We start from the raw sequence: 18,782 nt of genomic DNA, 5'->3' as shown, positions 1-18,782 counted from the left end.
TTTATGCATTTTTGGAAATGTGCAGAGAGTAATAATGAATATTCAGTAAAGGAACTTCTAATAAAATTTAAATTAATTCAAGTGTAAATCTTGCTGTCTTTCTTGGTTGTGACCCAACCTGTGGTCCTTAGCCAGGGCATTGGGGGGGGCAGTATGTGTGAAAAATCAAGATGGTGGATACTACTGCATTACTGGAGCTGCATTCTTTTGTACATGCATTGATGTTGCACACAGATAGTAAAGGGCAGGGTTTCAATTGCACGGCTGTGCCTGCCATCCTGACCTTCCCCTGCAGACGCCCTTGCCCTTAACCCTCACCCCACCCATTAGCATGGTCTACAGTGGTTCTATACATTGAAATGAATGATGGTTTCCCAGACCATTTGCCTCCTGTAAAGTTTGGGTCCAATCCAATCCTTCTTCCCTGCCCTTCCTCTACATGGCAGGCACTCTGATGCTCAGTTCTCCCTGGGGAGAATATTCCGACTATCCCTTGCCACAAGTGAGGATGAGCCTTCTCTCCACGTGCCATCTCCATCTTACTTCAGAGGCCTCTGAAAGGTCAACCTGTCTCAGTTAACTATGATGCATCCAAAAGGTAAAATCCTCTGAGTTGAGCTTGACTCTTGGGGAATTACTGGATATCTCCACATATTGTTTTTAGCAACAGTATGGAGGTTTGCCATTTCAGAATGGGATTTTTTAAAGCTCTCCAGCCATTCCCTGGTAGTATTTTGATCAATGTTTCGTAAGCCTATGTTTAACTTTCACAGTGAGCAGATGCTATCCCCTATCAATATCAATATCACACTGCAATGGGTGGATCTTTGAACTCAAATACAGGTGGTCCTCATTTAACCATGTGTTTCGTGATTGTTTGAAGTTACAACGGTGCTGAACAAAGGGAATTACAACCAGTCCTCGCACTTATAATTGTCGCAGCACCCCCGCAGCCACATGATTGCAATCCGGGTGCTTGGCAACCGGGTGCTTGGCACTTACAACAGTTGCAGTGTCCCAGGGTCATGATCGCCATTTGTGACCTTCCCAGCCAGCTTCCAACAAGTAAAATCAATGGGGAACCACGTGATTTGCTTAATGACTGTGTGATTCGCTGATTGGCCATGATTCACTTAATGACCGCTGCAAAAAAGGTTGTAAAATTGGGCGCAACTCACTGAACCACCCCGCTTAACGACGGAGTTTCCAGTCTCTATTGTGGTCATTAAGCAAGGACTACGTGTAAAGTAAACCCTATAAATCAAAAGCTGACTTTCCCATACTTGAAAGGGGCTTTTAAATTCTTTGATCTCACCCTACCTTTATTGTTTGTCATTTTGCTGTGTCATTTTAAATAGTTTTACTGGACTTGTGCTGATTTATAGATTTTCTTTAAATGAAAAAAAATTGCTTTAGTTCTTTACTCTTAACTGACTTTCCCCCCTCTATATTGTGTTTTTGTACATTTCCTTGTACTATGTAAGAGAAAACATGGGCCATGAAAAACAGCATAGAAATAATGTCGACCTACAAACATCCGTTTATGGAAAGTGAGTGGACTCTCTGAAAGGCACCTTGAAATCAGTCTAGCTCAAAAGAAATTACAGTGGTACCTCGGGTCACGAACTTAATTCGTTCTGCGACTCTGGTCGCGACCCAAATTGGTTGCGACCCGAATCAAATTTTCCCATAAGGTTCAATGTAAATACGGTTAATCCGTTCTGAACCATATGTATTTTTTTATTAAACCACAAAAATATGACACAAAGTACAGTACAGTACGGTATGAAGAGAGAGAACACTAACCTTGCTTGAGGCGTGGAGGACAGGAAGGCGGGTGGGGAGGCAGTTTTTGTTTGGAGGGAGAGTCCCCCTCCCTACAGGAAGCCACGACCACGTGTGTCAGCAGGGAAAATGGCCGTGGATCCTGTTCGTCACCCGATGCGGAGTTCACGAACGGAAGCAAAATTTTGCGAACCGTGCTGTTCGTGACCCGAATTGGTCGTGAACAGAAGCGTTCGTGACCCGAGGTACCACCGTATCAACTCACTCTCCTGCTGTGCAAAAGTGACATCCTATTTTTTGCTAAAGGCTATTGGGAAAAGTCATGGAGAAAATGTATGTGATCACTAAGAGCTGACAACACCCTGATGGCACATAATGAATTGGGAAAAGGCATGAAATTAAAAGAGCTTGTGCTCAAGTGCCTTTAAATACAATGGTTCAGTCCAGATTAGAGTATTATGTACAGCTGAACTAACCTGAGCAACTACAAGCCTAATTAGGTCTATAGTTAAGCTATTAGTACAACTTTCCGAACTCAAGTAGCTCCATAAGGACTCTAAACAGGTGTGAGGCTCTTACTGTATGGCTTGCTGAGAGCTGTCCATGGTGCTGAAGGCACCCGCTGGAAGGCCCCTGGGTGCTTTCCCCACAAGGAGCTGTCCATGGTGCTGAAGGCACCCGCTGGAAGGCATCTGGGTGCGCCCTCCGCAGGGAGCTGTCCATGGTGCTGAAGCCACCTGCTGGAAGGCATCTGGGTGCTTTCCTCTCGTTTGCCTCCTGTCACATTTGGATGACCGCTGAGCGTATTTTGGTGTCTACTCATCGCGAGTACCTGCCACTTTCCCACAATTTTCCAGACATGAACACTTACCCCAAAACCTGACCTACATTTTAGTAACAGTTTCATAAAAATAAAGCCTAAAAAAATAGGACAATTAAGAGACCAACTTAACTTACAAGATCAGGACCATCAGAATTGACTCTCCATTCATGAATAGAGACTGAATGGGTTGAGAGGAAAGGGAAGATCATGAAAGCTGTGGTTAGATGGAGCTGAGGAGATCCTCGAAGAGAGACAAATGGAAGTTTTAAATAACAAAAGGCATAAAGCAATGTATGGATTAGTAGGAGCAATGATGCAATTCATGGAGAGTTGGTGTAAACCAGATTTAGCTGTGTTTCCTTTTCTTTCTCTTATCTCATGGCTTAACATCTTTGTCTTACTATTTCTTACTCTTTTTCTGTGTGCTGCAAAACACTGCTTAGCCTGAAAGGGAATAATGTGCTGGGTATTTATGTACTTATGTTAGGAGGAGGAGGAGAAGGAGGAGGAGAATGACCTGCTGTATAGCAAAGGATCAGCAAGCAACATACTTAATTGCAGGGATACCTTTCAACTCATAAAGGTCCTCCTGGGTTAGTAAGAACATGCTGGAGTGGAGGCTCATTTGTCTTCTGGGACAGGGCTGTGTGGTAATGTCAAGTCTACAATGTCCAAATCCCAATCCAGAAGAATTCTCATGAAACCAGGCCTGGTTCAGATAACATCTCCCAAGGCTGTGCTCAATATGCCAGATGATTCATTACCTCCCACCACATGCTTTCAAAATCCCAAATGTGCCCTCAGCCCCAGTGTTTTGCTCTCCTTGCTATATTACATTAGTGAAGGTGTATGTCATTTAAATTTCCCACAATGCACCTAGTTATTTGGAATGATGGAGGTCAAAAGAGGATGTAAAACACTGAGGACTGCCGTCTTAATGAAAAGACTAAAAATACAACCCTAATTTTCCTCTGTAGCCAACCACTAGTTTTCCAGGCTTAATCACTTTCCCATCCCCATTTCTGAAAGAGCAGAAAAATAGCAGAGTCTACTTTACAAAGTTGCTGTAAGAGTCCTTGAAGGACAGAGCTCCAACTTCTCTTAAGAATGTTTAGATGCCACCCCTCTCTCCTCAAAGGAGAGAGCCCATAATATTCAAGAATTGTAAGCACTCTTCCATAGCATAAAGCACAGAATGCAGACAATGCTACATTCAGTCTCTGCTAAATATGTTTCAGAGCAGCAACTGAAAAGAAAGCAAAGAATCATCCAATGAGGAGGTCTGGATCAAACAGTCTTCAATTACAGTGGGGTTGATTTTAGTTATGCATTAGGAGACACCTCTGAGCTTGAAAACAGTTTGAGACTGTTCCTAACTGCCTCATGATATGTCTGGAGTAGGCTTCCCCTTGATCATACTCAAGTAGAAGATCAACAGTGGACGTGCTCTGGATTTCACACACAACTCCCCCCAACTCTGACTTTAATCTTTAAAAAAAAAAAATCAAATAAGGAAAATTTCTACCAAAGTAGGTAAGGCTACTACTACTAGCTAAAGTAGCCTCAGGATTCTACAATTTGTCATGATCCATAATGTGTTTATCCAAGATTAACTTAAACATGGTGTACTCGAGTTATCCAGTTTTCAAGCTTTGCACAATACAGTGTTGAACTATAAACCATTTCCATGGTAACTAATTCTCTGTTGCCTGATAAATCTGGATTTTACATATTCTTGAGGTTGCCTGTGGTTTTATAGCTTTTACAACTGGGTGGTCTATAGATATTGGAAAATAAATAGATAAATGAACTAACCACGTAGCTATCAGCTGAAAGGTGGGTGGATGGCCTATGATTTAGCGTGTCATGGGAATGCAATTTAAAACACCTGCCATCACCAGTGAACACAAGCAAGGAATACGATTCTGGGCACCCCAATTTCCAGAAGGGTATTGACAGGTTAGAACAGGTTCAGAGGACAGCAACAAAGATGATACAAGGACCCAAGGACATGATATATGAGGATAGGCTGAAGGAACTGGGGAGGTTCAGTCTGGAGAAAAGATTGAGGGCAGATAAGACAGCCATGTTCAGGTACCCAAAGGGAAGATGGTTAGCAATAATTTTCCACAGTCCCAGAAATCAGGACTAGAAATAACAGGATTCAGTTGGAGCTGTCTACATTTTGTTTAAGTATAAAGAAAAACTTCCTGAGGGTAAGATATGAACAAGAATGGACCAGTCTCCTGTGGAGGCTGGAGATAAGAGGTTGGACAGCCAACTCTCAAGGAAGTTTTAATTGGCTTTCTGGCACATTCCAGAGGGTCAGATTAGATGATTTTTGCCATTCCTTTCAATTCTGCAGTTCTATGATTTATTGCAGTGTTGTCCAAACTTGGCCACTTTAAGATGAGTGGACCAACTCCCAGGATTCCCCAGCCAGCATGGGGGATTCTGGGAGTTGAAGTCCACTCATCTTAAAGTGGGCAATTTGGACAACACTGATTTATTGAATTACTGTGAAGGCTGCTATGATTTGTAGTCAACCTACTTGGAGCGGAGGATGATGAGAAAGGCTGTCCTGACCAAAGAGCCTCAACTGTTTCCTGTTCTATGCAATGATTTAACATGAGATCAACACTTCCTCACCCTTATCTTTCCCTTGTTATCACATATCCAAATAATTTTTATTTATTAAGATCCTGAAAAGAGCATGAGATGCTGGATATTAAAAGAAGTTTTGATTCTTTTGGGGCTTACAATCTAAAAATTACTTTTACGTTCAGGGCAGCTTCTGGATAGGCTGATCCATTCATTAATATACTTACAGGGTGATGTTTCTGCAAATGACTTTCCACTTATATTTGCAAATTCTGTTCCTTTAAGTTTAGGGGGAAAGTGAATGGCTCTGAAAGAAACAAGACTGGAAATCAAAATATTGTAAATGAAATAATAAACGGCCAAGAGTCAAAAAAAATATACTCTGTTGCTTCCACTGTCGTAGTGTTCAATTGAAACATCTTGCAAGATCACAATCAAGGAAAATAAACTATAATTTGAGGTTCGAATCCACAAGTCATGGCTTCTAAGCCACAAGCTAAAATCATAGAGTTTGAAAACTGTGACCTCTGTCACAATTCCTTTCCACACTTTGAACAGGCAAGTTAGCTTGCCTCCTGAACTATCTCCATATGTGCTCAAATAGGAGAGCAGACAGAAAACAAAACTGAACAAGTGGTTCTGAGCCATGTTTTCAATCCTAAAATATAATTAATGTCAATGAAGGTTTGGCATAAAGGCTAGTTTACACATCATATTAAGCCATGACTTGCTTAACCATTGTTATGGAAGAAACCACAACTGACTGGGTTTACACAACAACCTAGGCCATGTACCATAGTATACCAGCTACAACAGCTGCGGTCATCTCACAACGAACCCAACCCAAATTACGGCTTAGTGCAATGGGTGAGATCATTAATGTCTCAAGTGATTCACACATAATGGTAAACTATAATGTTGCTTGTTTTAAACGCACTACAGTGTGAGAATCAAGCCACCCTAACTCAGATAACACACTGGTTCACATCAAAGTTCCTTGCTCAGTATTATGCATTAACCCACCCCTGAGGCTATTTTTTTGAGGAGGAAACTCCTAAATAAACCACAAATACCTTGGGAAGAGCCCTTTTCACTTTCAAAAGGATTGGTTATATGAACGTACTTCTACAAGACAATTCTTGGATGGACTCTCCATTGAGTGCAAGGCTCAGGTTGACAACTGCCAACTTCAGATTCTTTTCTATGGGGGGGTTGGGGGGTGGAATTTTAGCCAGGCCATTACGGGTTGATCAACAAACTGAAGTTTGCTTTGTCCCTCCAAACCAAACGTGGAAATCACTTGCAACTGCCTTGTTGAATTGGGAAATCTGAGCTCAAATTTGAGCCTGGGGAAAGAGAAGGATTGATAGACTCAAAACCTTAGAGACCCTAACCGTAACATAACACAGCACTTGATCAGAATAACCTGCCAATCTGACTGCGGGCTCACGCTAACCATCAAATGCGCATCCAAGAGGCATCTGACAGCAAACCTCAATTTCTGGAAAAGGCTACCTGCTTTGCCTATGAGGGCTGGGGCAGGGAGAGGCAGAAAAGGGGTCACCATTACTGGATCTACCAGAGTCAAACAGGTGAGTGAATAACAGCCCACTTGTTTGTATAATTCAATTATCTCTGCTGAGCTGTGAGATGCACTATTTTTTTTTTTACCTAAATCACAGCTTAATTTTTCTGGGGGATTGTAGATACCTAATGCTACAAAATGCGAAAAATCCTACATGAGCCAACTAGAGTTTTTATATAGCTCATTTCTTGAATCACAATCCAAGTGTCTCTCTCCTACACTTACACGCACCCCCTCCGCTATCCATTTTCCATCCCTTCCCAAACATATGACAGCCGGGAACCCCAAGTGTCCTGTGCCTGGTGACCTGGCTGCTTCACACCCACTCAGCACACTGGAAAGCCTTCTCTCGGGCATGGAGTTTCTGGTGCGTCATGAGAATATCCCTTCTCCCAAAACTCTTCCCGCACACCAGGCACTGAAATGGTTTCTCTCCGGTGTGAGCTCTCTCGTGGATGACCAGACATGTCCGCTGGCTGAAGCTCTTGCCGCACTCAGAGCACTTGTACGGCTTCTCCCCGGTGTGCGTTCTCCGATGGGTCACCAGGAATTGCTTCCTGCTGAAGCTGCGCCCGCAGTCAGCACAGATGTAGGGCTTCTCTCCTGTGTGGGTCCGTTCATGTTTAATGAGGTCTGATTTAGAAATGAAGCCCTTGCCGCAGTGGGAGCAAATGTAGGGCTTCTCCCCCGTGTGGATCCGTTCGTGCTTGATAATGTAGGATTTGCGGCTGAAGCTCTTCCCACAGTATGAACAGGAATAGGGCCTCTCGCCCGTGTGGGACCGCTGGTGTTCAATCAGTTCGGACCGCCACACAAAGCCTTTCCCGCATTCCAGGCACTTTTTCAACCGCTCGTCTTGGATCCTTGGCTGGACTCCAACTCCTCTGGCCTGCTGGAAACTTGAAGAACTGCAAATCATGTTGTCCCGTCCCTTTTCTATGCAGCTTCCTGGCTGGCTTTCAGAGGCTTCCCCTAGTTCAGGCATACAGGATCTGTGTTGGTCAGCTCTTCTGCAGAGCATCCCCTGTGATGCTGGTTCTGAAGAATTCTCTGGGGCCTCCTCAGGCACTTGCTCATCGCCTGTCAGGGAGGAGACAATTAAGATCTGGGTCATTCTCTAATCTAAATCTAATAGGTCTGCAATTTGATATGTACGAAGGATAGCTAATCCCAAAACTGCAACCTGATATAGAGGGAAGAGGGAATGGCCTTGAGGGACAGAAGGAAGAGCCCCTACCAAGCCAACAGTCAGATAAAAGGGGCCTGAGTCCAGGGCAGGAATGTAACCTGAGTAAACATCTCAGACAAGCCCCTCCTTAGTTCACACAAAGACAAAGGGAAGGAGGGGGAAAGTACATTCAGACTTGCAAGATTCTGTTACTATAGCTTTACAATAAAAGTATTATTAATCTACATAGCACTGATTCCTTGTCTGATCTACCTTGAAGGGTAAGTATTAGCTATTTATTTCTGGTAGGCTTCGGAATCCCTTTCAATCACAATTGTTGAAAACAGACAGCAAACACACAGATACTCTAGGTCCAACATTAAGCCCTGCTCTATGCCAAACAGAGGTGGGGGGTGCATCTAATGTTGCAAGACTGGAAGTCATCATTTTAAAATTTATCAGAATAACCCATCATCTTCTTTTCAACAAGAAAGCTAGCAAAGTAGGAGAATAAAGAAATGGAATCTCTCTTCTTCTTATAGTGAGGCTTTTTTACTTAATTTTAGTAGAAGATAATTGAAGCAGAGGCTGAAAATCATCTGCCTGGAGCCAGTGTGGTCTAGTGGGGAAGGTGCTAGACTAGGAATGGGGAGACCTGGGCTTTAGTCTCTCCTCAGCATGGAAGTTCCCAAGGTGACTTTGGGCCAGTCTCTCCCTCTCAGCCCCAGAGCTAGGGTAGGGTAGTGGGGAAGGGGAAGGATTGGGACCAGTGGAATCCAGGTTCAAATCTATCCTCAGATTTCAATTTAGCATACTTCTATTTTTCTATATTGCTTAATTTGCTGTATTTTGGATGGGGGGAGGTGCCTTCAAGTCAGTGTTAACTCCTGGTTAAGTCTGCCTGGACTAGTCCCTGCAGTTTTCTTGACAGCATTTTTCGAAGGGGTTTGCCTTTTTTCTATGTCTGAAAGAAAGTGACTGGCCCAAGACTACCTGGCTGGCTTTGTGTCTAAGGCAGGACTAGAACTCACCGTTTCCTGGTTTCTATCCTGGTGCCTTAACCACTATCCCAAACTGGCTCTCAAGTCACTGTAATACAAGCATGAAAACACGAGCTAATTATTTAACCCTTAGTCACCTGAATGTGACTAAGTCACTTAGTCAGTTAGATACTTGAACTGACTTTGATTCTGTCTCCTACTGTAGGGTGGGACAACTTTGGATGAACAGAAAAGTAATTCACAGTAAGTGGAAATGGAGCTGATAGGAAAGGAATACAGGGAGTCTTTGTTTAGTGTCCATAACTGGGACTGGCAACTCAGTCATTAAGCAAAGCAGTCGCTAAGTGAAACTGCAACTGTGCTTATGATCTTACTTCAGCTTTCCTTTGCTTCACAGACCTGCAAAGGTCATAAAGTTACTTTTTCCTCACCATCTTAACTGTTAACGGTCACTAAATGAGGCCATCGCTAAATGAGGACTACCTATATACCACAGTCATATGCCCAGAGAAGGTCAGCAGAGGTGACAACTGCTGAGCATCACGACATCCCCTAGAGCACCATGCAACTGAAGGCTGCATCTGCAGAAACCAACTTGCTTATCTTACAATGAATGCTACAGGAATGTAGAAATTCTACCCAGGTTTCATCCTACAAATTTATATTAATGGGACCTCCACTGTTAGCCTTCCCCCCACTGTGTTGGGGTGAGCTGTGATGTCGGAAGTGAACTGTTTCTTGCTGTCAAAGCGTGCCAAAGCAATGGATTCCCTTACCCTCGGTGATGGATCATGTAACTCATTTTTCCAGGTTTCTTCTTTCATTTCTTCTTTCCTCTCTTTGTAATGTCCTGCAGGCGTCAACCCAGCAGACCAGAAAGCCTTGCTGCTGGCCCTCAAAGTGGAACCGAGAGAAAAGCCACCACTTCTAAAAACTGGAGCTAAAGACTGAAAGGAAGGAGCTCCTCCACAGGACAGGAAGCCCTGATTTCCAACTAGGACAGAGGTAACCCTGTCCTATCAGACCCGTCTTTGCTGACCAAGAATGCAAAGAAAATGCAGTAGAAGCATTTCTCATTCAAACACAGCAGCATCAGTGATAGAGCAGAGGTTGGTGACACAACTCCTAAAGGTCCTAAAGTCAATTCCCTGCCTCTCCAGGGAGGGCTGCAAAATTCCTGCTTGAAATTATGGTGAGTTCTCCACCCTGATCTACTAGGCTAAATGGATGATGGTCCAAATCCATACCAGCTTCTTGTATTCCTGTGGGCTTCAATGCTGGAGTTTCTGGCTGGGATTGCAGTGTTCTAAGCCATGATTTGTCTACTGAATAAAACATAATGGTCCAGACTAGCAAACCTGCTAACAACCAAGCCAAACAAGCTGCAATCAAACCAGCCCAGAAATTCATGGCTACAGAAGGAAGAGCGCTCCTTACCCAGGGATGCTCCATCCTCCTCTTCCTCCTCCTCTTCCTCCTCCTGTTTGATTTCGCCTAAAATGACCTTCTGCCAGGAATCAGACAATGCTTCATCAGCCTCAGGAAAACAGACCGTCTCCTCTTTGAAGGGTCTCAGCCTCTGCAGCGGAAGTCCAGGTATCACAAAGCAAGCGGTGAAGAGGTCAGAATTAAGCAATAGATTTAAGGAGAAGGCCACTCTTAACAGACGGGGTTTATTCTGCTTCTTAGATCTAAAAGAAATGGCCAAAGACTCCTAAAAGGATGAAATCTCTAAGCAATTGAAAACAGTAACAAACAAAATGGGCCTCTGGGTGCAATTCAAGGTGTGGGTTATCATCTTTAAAGCCCTGCCTGCTTCCCATATTCTGCTTAATCTGATTGGTCAGAATCAACGTGCTCTGGGACTCATCGATAAAACAGGGTCATCTGATGGGGCCCAGGAAGCAAACCTTCTCTGTCACTGCTCCCGCCCTCTGGAACAGTGTCCCCCTGAGATTTGCATGGCCCCTATCCTGAGTTTATTTGAAAAATACATTAAAACTATTTTTGTTCTCCAGAGGCTTGGGCTAACCAATGGTGAGGTCCTCAACAGAACTCTGATCACTGCGTGGAGTATACTAAATCTTCTGTGTCACTTATCTTTTGATAATTGTTGTTTTTTATCTGTTTTTAGCACTGTAACATGCACAGTGTTGTTCTGAATTGGGCAGTCTTCCATATAACTAATTGTATAGAATTAAAACACATTTCAAAAATCCCCATTTCCCCCACCCATCCTCTCCATCTACTTGCTGGCAAATTCATGGTCAAAGCTGTTCTCTTCAGATGTTGGATCATGCTGACAATGCAGGCTGATGTGGATGGATTTGACCCTCTCGCTGTGCTTAAAGAAGACCTAGCAGCTACCCTGAACAGGCTGATCACAGAAGGCAGAGTTATTTCAGCATTTAGCACCAAGAGTGGCCAGATTTGTTCAGCCCTTCCTAACAAAAAAAGGGGCTAGCTTAGATTTATACATGACAGGAGGAAAAAAATTAGGAAAACATTAACTCTGCACAAGAATAGTAAGGAAGCTTAGCAATCAGGCTGATCAAAGAGACATTAGCACTCAGGGTCCTGATAGTTAAAATTCCTCCCAAATCACTGCAATCCTTCCAGCCAAAAAAGATTGCCCATACACTTTATTGCTATCTACACCACCAGCTTAGCCATCTACATCAGTGTTTCTCAAACTTGGGCACTTTAAGACATGTGGACTTCAACTCCCAGAACTCCCCAGCCAGCAAGTGGCCACATTTGAGAAACACTGATCTAAACCACGTCCCAACAACGTGACCAGGGTCAAATATTCTCACCAGCTCTTCCTGATTCTCCTCCTCTTGCTGCCTCAGCAGGAAATCTTCCGCCAAGGCCACCGCCTGGGAGCAGTTCTCCGGCTCCACATCTCGGACCCAGTTCTGGATCCGTGGGGGCAGGACCGTCAGGAATTGCTCCAGGACCACCAGCTCGAGAATCTGCTCTTTGGTGTGCCTCTCTGGTTTCAGCCACAGGTTGCAAAGTTCCCAGAGATGGTTGCACACCTCTCGTGGCCCCTCAGCCTCCTGGTAGCCAAATTGTCTGAAGTGCAGGCGCTGCATTTCTAAGCCAGCCATCTCCTCCTCTTCCTGGATTTCCTCCTTCACCTTCTGTCTGCTGCTTCTGTTGCTGGCCCAGAGACTGCTGCCAGTCAAAGGGGTCTCTTTGCAAAGGTCTGGCAGGAGATGGGCCATTCTCTTGTACCTCCGAGATGCTGAGTGGGCTGAAGCTGCAGTGCTCTTAAAGAAGAGGAAATGAAAATGTTAGTATCCTCTCTAGTCACATGTTGTAAACAAGGATGAGTTGCCGTTCTGAGTAGAGCTGATTAAACTTTATGATTTGTTAAGTTTCTCCGGGCCAAGAGATTTGTAATTTGATTTCTCAGTACTTCTCACCTCTCTTTCTACCAATTTGGTTTTGATTTCTCAGCCTAGAGCTCAGAGTGGCTGGCAAAGTCATCAAGCCAGCTTCCATGCTAAAGGGAGAACTAGAACCTGAGCCTCCCCACTCCTGGTCTAGCACCTTAACCACTACACCATACTGAGCCATATGTATACAGACACACACAGACACACATATATACACATACAAACATACATACACACAAAAAATAAACATAAAGGACTCACTACATACAAACACATCAGTGACAATGTAGGGTGCATGATTTTAAATTCAGTAAATGGCTTGTGTAGCAAAAAATAAAATGCTTACATTTTTATGTTTTAACCATTATTGTATTTAGCTTGTTGCCTATTTTATTTATAGAATTTTTATGATGTTAAAAACACCCAAGTTAACAGGATAGCCAATGCACATTTTACTAATAAATAACAGTACCTTTTAAAAAATAGCTGAAATGCTACTTTATAATATTTTAGAGAGGATAAAGGTGACATCTTACTGCTCCTGCAAACTATTAAATGTTCTTCTTTAATTTTTACAATTAAACCATTGGTCTTTATGACTGTTAAGTTTTTTTGTTGTTGCTAAGGATAATTTTTCAAACAGCACATCCCTTTACTTTTGAAGATTAACAGTGGTTCATGGACATTTCAGATTAATAACATTCTCCAAAAAACAATATTTTTACTGTTATATTTGTTGAGTCCAGTTCATGATTGGAGCTATCAAGAGCTTAGCAACTATTTCAAACTACAGATAAATAATTTCTGTCAAGCATCCTGCTCAATTTAACCATATACCAAAGTATTTTCATAGTATACAAACTTATCGGTTCAGATCTCAGTGAAATTATTTTTCTTTAGGTGAGTTTTAGAAAGATCTGCCAAGCCCCCAAAGTCTGAAAGGATTTGCAAGCAGAGACATAATTTCTGATACAACGCAATTTTTGTTAGAATGCTTTACTTTTCAAAGCTTTAAATACATGGCATATATTCCTGTTTATTTATGAGATGTATATTCTATCTTCAAGGGGCAAGATTGGCACATTAATGCAAGGAACTGATAGAAAGGAAGTGTTTCTTTTAGAATTACATTCACCCACTTAGTTTTCAAACTGGCATGACGGTTATGGCTTTGTTAATATCACGTAGATTGTGGCAGAGAATTTTTTGTTATTGATATACAACCTGGAGCATCTACATCTGATATTTTTAATGTTGGGGAGTACTCATACATAAGGGACAAAATTACAATCCAAAATTGCACGGCCTTCTTTTGCATAAAGGTTAAAATGTCTCGGCTACTCTTCCACCACTTGCCCTTTTTACAGCCCTTTCTCTGCTTCTGTTGGAGTTTGCAGTTCTCCACAGGTTCAGTTTGCTCAACTATAAAGCCAAGCAAATCACATTCTGGTTGACCTCTTTGTGTGAACCCAACCACGGTTGTTAGTAAAACCATGGTTTATGGCTTAGCATGTTGGGTGAACACTTTCGTGGCTATTCAGCGAATATGGTTCAGCCAACCCTGGCTTAGGGCGACCTCATCCAAGGCACGGAATTGACAGATACCCGAGATGCCTCCACCATCCCTTCCCCAACCCAAGAACTTCCCCGGTGGAATATCTGCCTGCCACGCAACCTGCAGGGAGAAGCCTCTCCTCCCGCACCCGCAGCCCTTCCCACGTGCCTGTTTCCCTTCCAGGCGTGGAAAAGCCTTTCCAACCGGTGCAACCTCCGCGTGGGAAAATTCAAAGGCCACTTTCCCACGGGAACCGGAACCGGAACCGGAAGCAGCGGTTTTCCTTTTCTTTTTTTGTTTGTATTTGTTTCCCAGAGCGTTCTCTTCCCGCCTGCGGAAGTCTTCCTGCCCCTCCAGGAATTCAAACTCTCTCATCTTAACGGTTAAATATTCGCCTCCATTGCTCTCTCTCATCTTAACTTTGCGGGAGAAACAGCCGTCGGGAACCGCACGCTGAGTTCGCACAACATGCTAAGCAAAAATATAGTTGGCTAGTTTGTGGCAGCTGTCAGGATCTACGCAAACCAGAACCTTCAATTGTTTATATTTTGCTTTTATTGCTAACCATAGATCAATAGTGAAATACTGGGAATGTTATTCTAACCGTTTGCTTGACCTGCCATAAAGGGGGGAAGAGGAGGCCAGGTGCCGTTATCTCTATCTTGAAACAGACATCCAAGGCCAGGAGGTGTGAGAGCCGGGGCAGGGCGCGAAGAGCTGCAAGCGGGATTAGAAACCTAGAAGGGGGGGGAAGTTGGGCTTAAAAGGACAAGGCTTTGCTATGTAGAATTAGACTCAACAAACTATGATGCTGTATGCTTCTCCTGAATAAAGAAATCTCTGATGGAACTTTTGGTCTCCAGAGGATTTACTGAACTTTGGGATTGAGTGTGCAGACTCTGACAGCAGCACACCATCTCCCTCGGCTATTCTTACAAAAGCTAAGAGAGGGTGGCTTTGGTTAGTCCATGGATGGGAGACCACTAGGAAATCCCAGGCCCATAGGCTAGACAAGGAAGTTAGGGGAAAAAACATCCCAGACCCCATTTGCTCTCCCAGAGGAAAGCAAAGGCAAACCACTTCTGTGCCTTTGTCAAGAAAACTATTCGGAGGTGTCCATCCAGTGGCCATCAACTAGCAAAAATGGCTAGTTCACGGTTCATTCAGTGGTGGAAATCCAGCCACCTGGGTTAGTACAGTAAACCATGGGTTAATTCCAAAAATGTAAAATGATATCTGAATCTGTCTGACTTCCCCCTCCCCCAAATAAAACAAATGATTTCATTAGGTTTATATGTGGGCAATACATGAACAAACCACTTTAATAATACAATTTTAATGCATGCATGAGGACCTGCATAAATGCTTTAAATAGATGAATAACTAAAACTCGGTGGGCAGGAAGAGGGGCCCCACTCTTTCTGTGGGGAGCATCCAGAGTCCACTGGAGTTGGATGGCCGATAAATTTAAATAAATAAATAAAAATAAAATCTTAAACAGTCAGAAATTCAACCAGGGAAGACTTTCTTTGCACGGAAACTGTTAAAAGGCACAGGGCCTCTGCAGAGGAGAGAGTAGAGGGAGGAAAAGAAGGGAACATACTGTGTTTTTTATTTATTAATCAAATTTATATAGCTGATATATTTATTTATACAGTATAGTAGTGTTTCTCAACCTTGACTGCTTTAAGACGGGTGGACTTCAACTCCCAGAATTCCCCAGCCAGCATTCTGGGAATTCTGGGAATTGAAGTCCACCCGTCTTAAAGTTGCTAAGGTTGAGAAACACTGTAGTATGTATTTGTAGATTGACTAGAAATACAAGCCAGGATGGAAACGATGGGAGTTATCAGCCAACATTTCTGGAGGGCATCACATTGCAGAAATGTTTGCATTTCTCTTTGCTCCCTTCTCCTCGCCCCCCCCCCCGTATTTTTTTCTCCAAAAACTTCTTGGGAAATGGAGTCCGATTCCAGCCAGCCGACAGGGCTCCGGAGGAATAAACACCTGCTAAAAAGTAATAAAACAAGAGAAAACTGGAAAAAATCTGAAATGAGACATTTGGAGAAGGAAGGGGCCAAAAACTTGGTGCTAGACATTTTGGAGGGTTTTCAAAGTTTGGGGTTAGAGGAGTAACTTCCTACCGTCACTCTGGGGAACAATCATATATCTTTTTAAGGCAAGCTGTTTTCCTCTTCACTTGTCTCCAGGCTCGCCTGCAGGGCCCCTCGGCCAGGGCTTGCCCCACAAATAAGAGCCTTCCCCTTCAGCTGTCCTACGTGGGAATTTCCAGTGCCACTTTCCCACGGCAGGCAGAGCAGGAAGTTGTGGCTTCCAGGTTGACTCACCTCCCCATAAAAAGAAAAAGAAACTGCCTCTCTAGCCAGCGGTTCATGCAAATGTTAGCCCTACTTTAGATCTGAGGCTCCAGGGCAGTGTTTCTCAACCTTGGCGACTTCAAGATGCGTGGACTTCAACTCCCAGAATTCCCCAGCCAGTTGAAGTCCACGCATCTTGAAGTCGCCAAGGTTGAGAAACATAGCTCCAGGGGAAGTGTCCTCTAGACTTGTTGGCTACATCTCCCAGGATCTTAAGCCAAGAATGGATACTCACTCTGTTGGTTGAGGATGAGGGGAGTCGAGTCCCCCACATCTGGACGACACCAGGGAATGCTTTACGTCCTTTCCAGACTCGGGCCCTCCAAAAGAATTGGACAAAGAAGTTGTACTGTAAAGACTTTTTTGCATCAAACTTGACTTCCAGATCCTTCACAAATACTCAAGGAAGGATTCGTGGAAGGGGTTGGCCATTGACTTCTTCCATTCCTTTTTGACTCTCCCTTCTAGTCTACCGTCCTGGGATTTTCCAGTGGTCTCCCATCCAAACCTCAGCCAGGCCTGACTGGGGAGTGGTAGTGCTGGAACTTGTCATCCTGAACCCCCAATAGGCAGTGAGTTAGAAAGACAGCGAGATTGCACACACAGTCTGGGTCACCAGCCCCATTCCCTTCTCTCTCTGGATGCTGATCACAGGGGCTTCCATTCATACAGAAAGGGGCAGGATTGCACAGCCCTGACCTGGGAGTAAATTGAGTGCAGCTCCTGGTTCCTGCTCAGCCCTCCATAGAGTAGTCAAGAGTTGCTCTTGCTGTCTGTTTGCACAACCCCCTAAACCAGTTGATGGCAGCAAAATTGGAGTGAATTGATAGAGTTGGAGTCCGACTGGGTCATAAACTATTGAACTTGCACCCCTCAACAGAAGATGCCAACGAGCTCTGTGGTTAAGTGTGCAAAAGAGTTGAAACAGGAAGATACTGACCAGGTGTGAAGGCAGCTAGCAGAAGAACAGGAGCAGAGACGTGGAGGTGTATTCAGATAAAGCCTAAAATAAAGTTGCTCTAAAACCACTAAGCGTCCCAGACACAGAAAATCACCAGTTGTCATGGACACAGACACATATGGTTTGAAAAGGTGTTATGATTATGGGATGTTAGCTGTTAAGAACACATGCTCAAGTAAGTGACCAATCATGGAACCTCTGATTCTGATGCTGTTGTTGGAAAGATATGAAAGATTTACGCTTTCTCTTTTCGGGGCTCTCTTCTTGTCCTCAATTACTAAGGTGCCTTAATAAATGAGTAACTCAGTTTCTCGAGTCCAGTCTTAAAGGGCTCAGCTGAAAACCACAATTTGTGGCCAACGCAGTGTTTCTCAACCTTGGCAGCTTTCAGAGGTGTGGCCTTCAACTCCCAGAATTCCCCAGCCAGCCGTGGAATTCTGGGAGTTGAAGGCCACACCTCTGAGAGCTCCCAAGGTTGAGAAACAGGTGATGGCTTCCTTGTAGCATCTTGTGCCAAGCCGATCACCTGCAGTTGCTTCCACGCAGAGGACAGACATGCCCTGCCACTCACACATTGTGCTCAGTGATAGCGGCTTGGTTCGCCTGCTCCCCCGAACAAACCATATTAGGCTACATGAAGCCAACCCAAACCGCTTGATGGCTTAATGCCGTGTGTGTGAAGCGAGCTGACAGCCCTATTCAAAACTTCGCCCTGAATGGATGGAGGCTGGAAGGGCTGCTCGTGAGTAGGGTAGGAACTTTTTGCATACGGGGGCTTATTTTCCTTCCCCAATCTTTCTTACTTGGCTATCTTAAAAACATTTAAGATGCATCCATATTGTATTTCCTAAAATCAGTGTATTTGGTACATTCACCGGAAACATACGACTGCTTTCCTTAAAATTAATAAAATAAACTCAAAATCCAACCCTCCTCCCAGGTAACATTGGCACTGCTGCACCCAAGGGCATCGAACAGCTGAGAATCAATTCAGATCGCAGCAGGATATAAATTCAGTCAATCAAACAAACTAATTCCCGTAAAGCTGGAAGGGGTGAGACAGATGCTCAAGGTGGCCTTTCGAATGTAGCAAGGTGCCGCTTTTGAATACTCCCCCTTAGGAAAAAAACCTCCACAAGTAGAAAGCTAGCTGACTAAGCCTTTTCTCCTACATTTCTACTTGCAATGCTTTGCTGCTGTTGCTTTCAGATGTGGGGGAATGTTAAAAAGTGTCTTTATCCCTCTGAGGGCTGAAGTGAAAGGCATATTCTTCAGGATATTATCTGAATGAACCAATTTTGAAATGTGCAATTCCACTGCAATCCGAGATATTCTTACATTTCACGAACCCATATATCCCTTCAAATTAGCATGATATATGGCCACAAGGATTCTATATATATTTTTACCACAAAAGAAAACGGATTCCCTCCTCAGGGGAACGGCTAGCTAAATTGTAGGAGTGTGCCTCGAAATCCAGAATAATCTCCTGTTTAAAAAGTAAACTCAGTGTAGAATTTA

General features: G+C 43.8%; 1 protein-coding gene across 1 annotated transcript; it reads right to left on the bottom strand.

Annotated features, from left to right (window-relative positions):
- Positions 1-5,553: 5,553 nt before the first annotated feature.
- Positions 5,554-14,181, bottom strand: LOC103057235 (zinc finger protein 24-like). Its single transcript, XM_025175993.2, has 4 exons — positions 14,091-14,181; positions 11,780-12,238; positions 10,401-10,542; positions 5,554-7,874 (listed from the first exon to the last, which is right to left on the bottom strand). Exons 2-4 carry the CDS (start codon positions 12,191-12,193, stop codon positions 7,111-7,113), a joined length of 1,320 nt encoding a protein of 439 aa, XP_025031761.1. The 5' UTR covers positions 12,194-12,238; positions 14,091-14,181; the 3' UTR covers positions 5,554-7,110.
- Positions 14,182-18,782: the final 4,601 nt, after the last annotated feature.

Source organism: Python bivittatus, unplaced genomic scaffold (assembly GCF_059951505.1).
Source record: "Python bivittatus isolate LINGU-HERP-01145 unplaced genomic scaffold, Pbiv_v1 ctg000810_np1212, whole genome shotgun sequence".
NCBI classification, from domain to species: domain Eukaryota; kingdom Metazoa; phylum Chordata; class Lepidosauria; order Squamata; family Pythonidae; genus Python; species Python bivittatus.
Note: the sequence above shows the minus strand (reverse complement) of the source record. Positions and strands in the feature narration are given on the sequence as shown.

Coding starts and splice junctions, on each gene's coding strand:
- LOC103057235 (XM_025175993.2), bottom strand. CDS start 12,193: ATGGCCCATCTCCTGCCAGACCTTTGCAAAGAGACCCCTTTGACTGGC. Junction 10,543..11,779: donor AGGAGAATCAGGAAGAGCTG/GTGAGAATATTT, acceptor CTTCCGCTGCAG/AGGCTGAGACCCTTCAAAGA. Junction 7,875..10,400: donor GGAGGATGGAGCATCCCTGG/GTAAGGAGCGCT, acceptor CCTCCCTGACAG/GCGATGAGCAAGTGCCTGAG.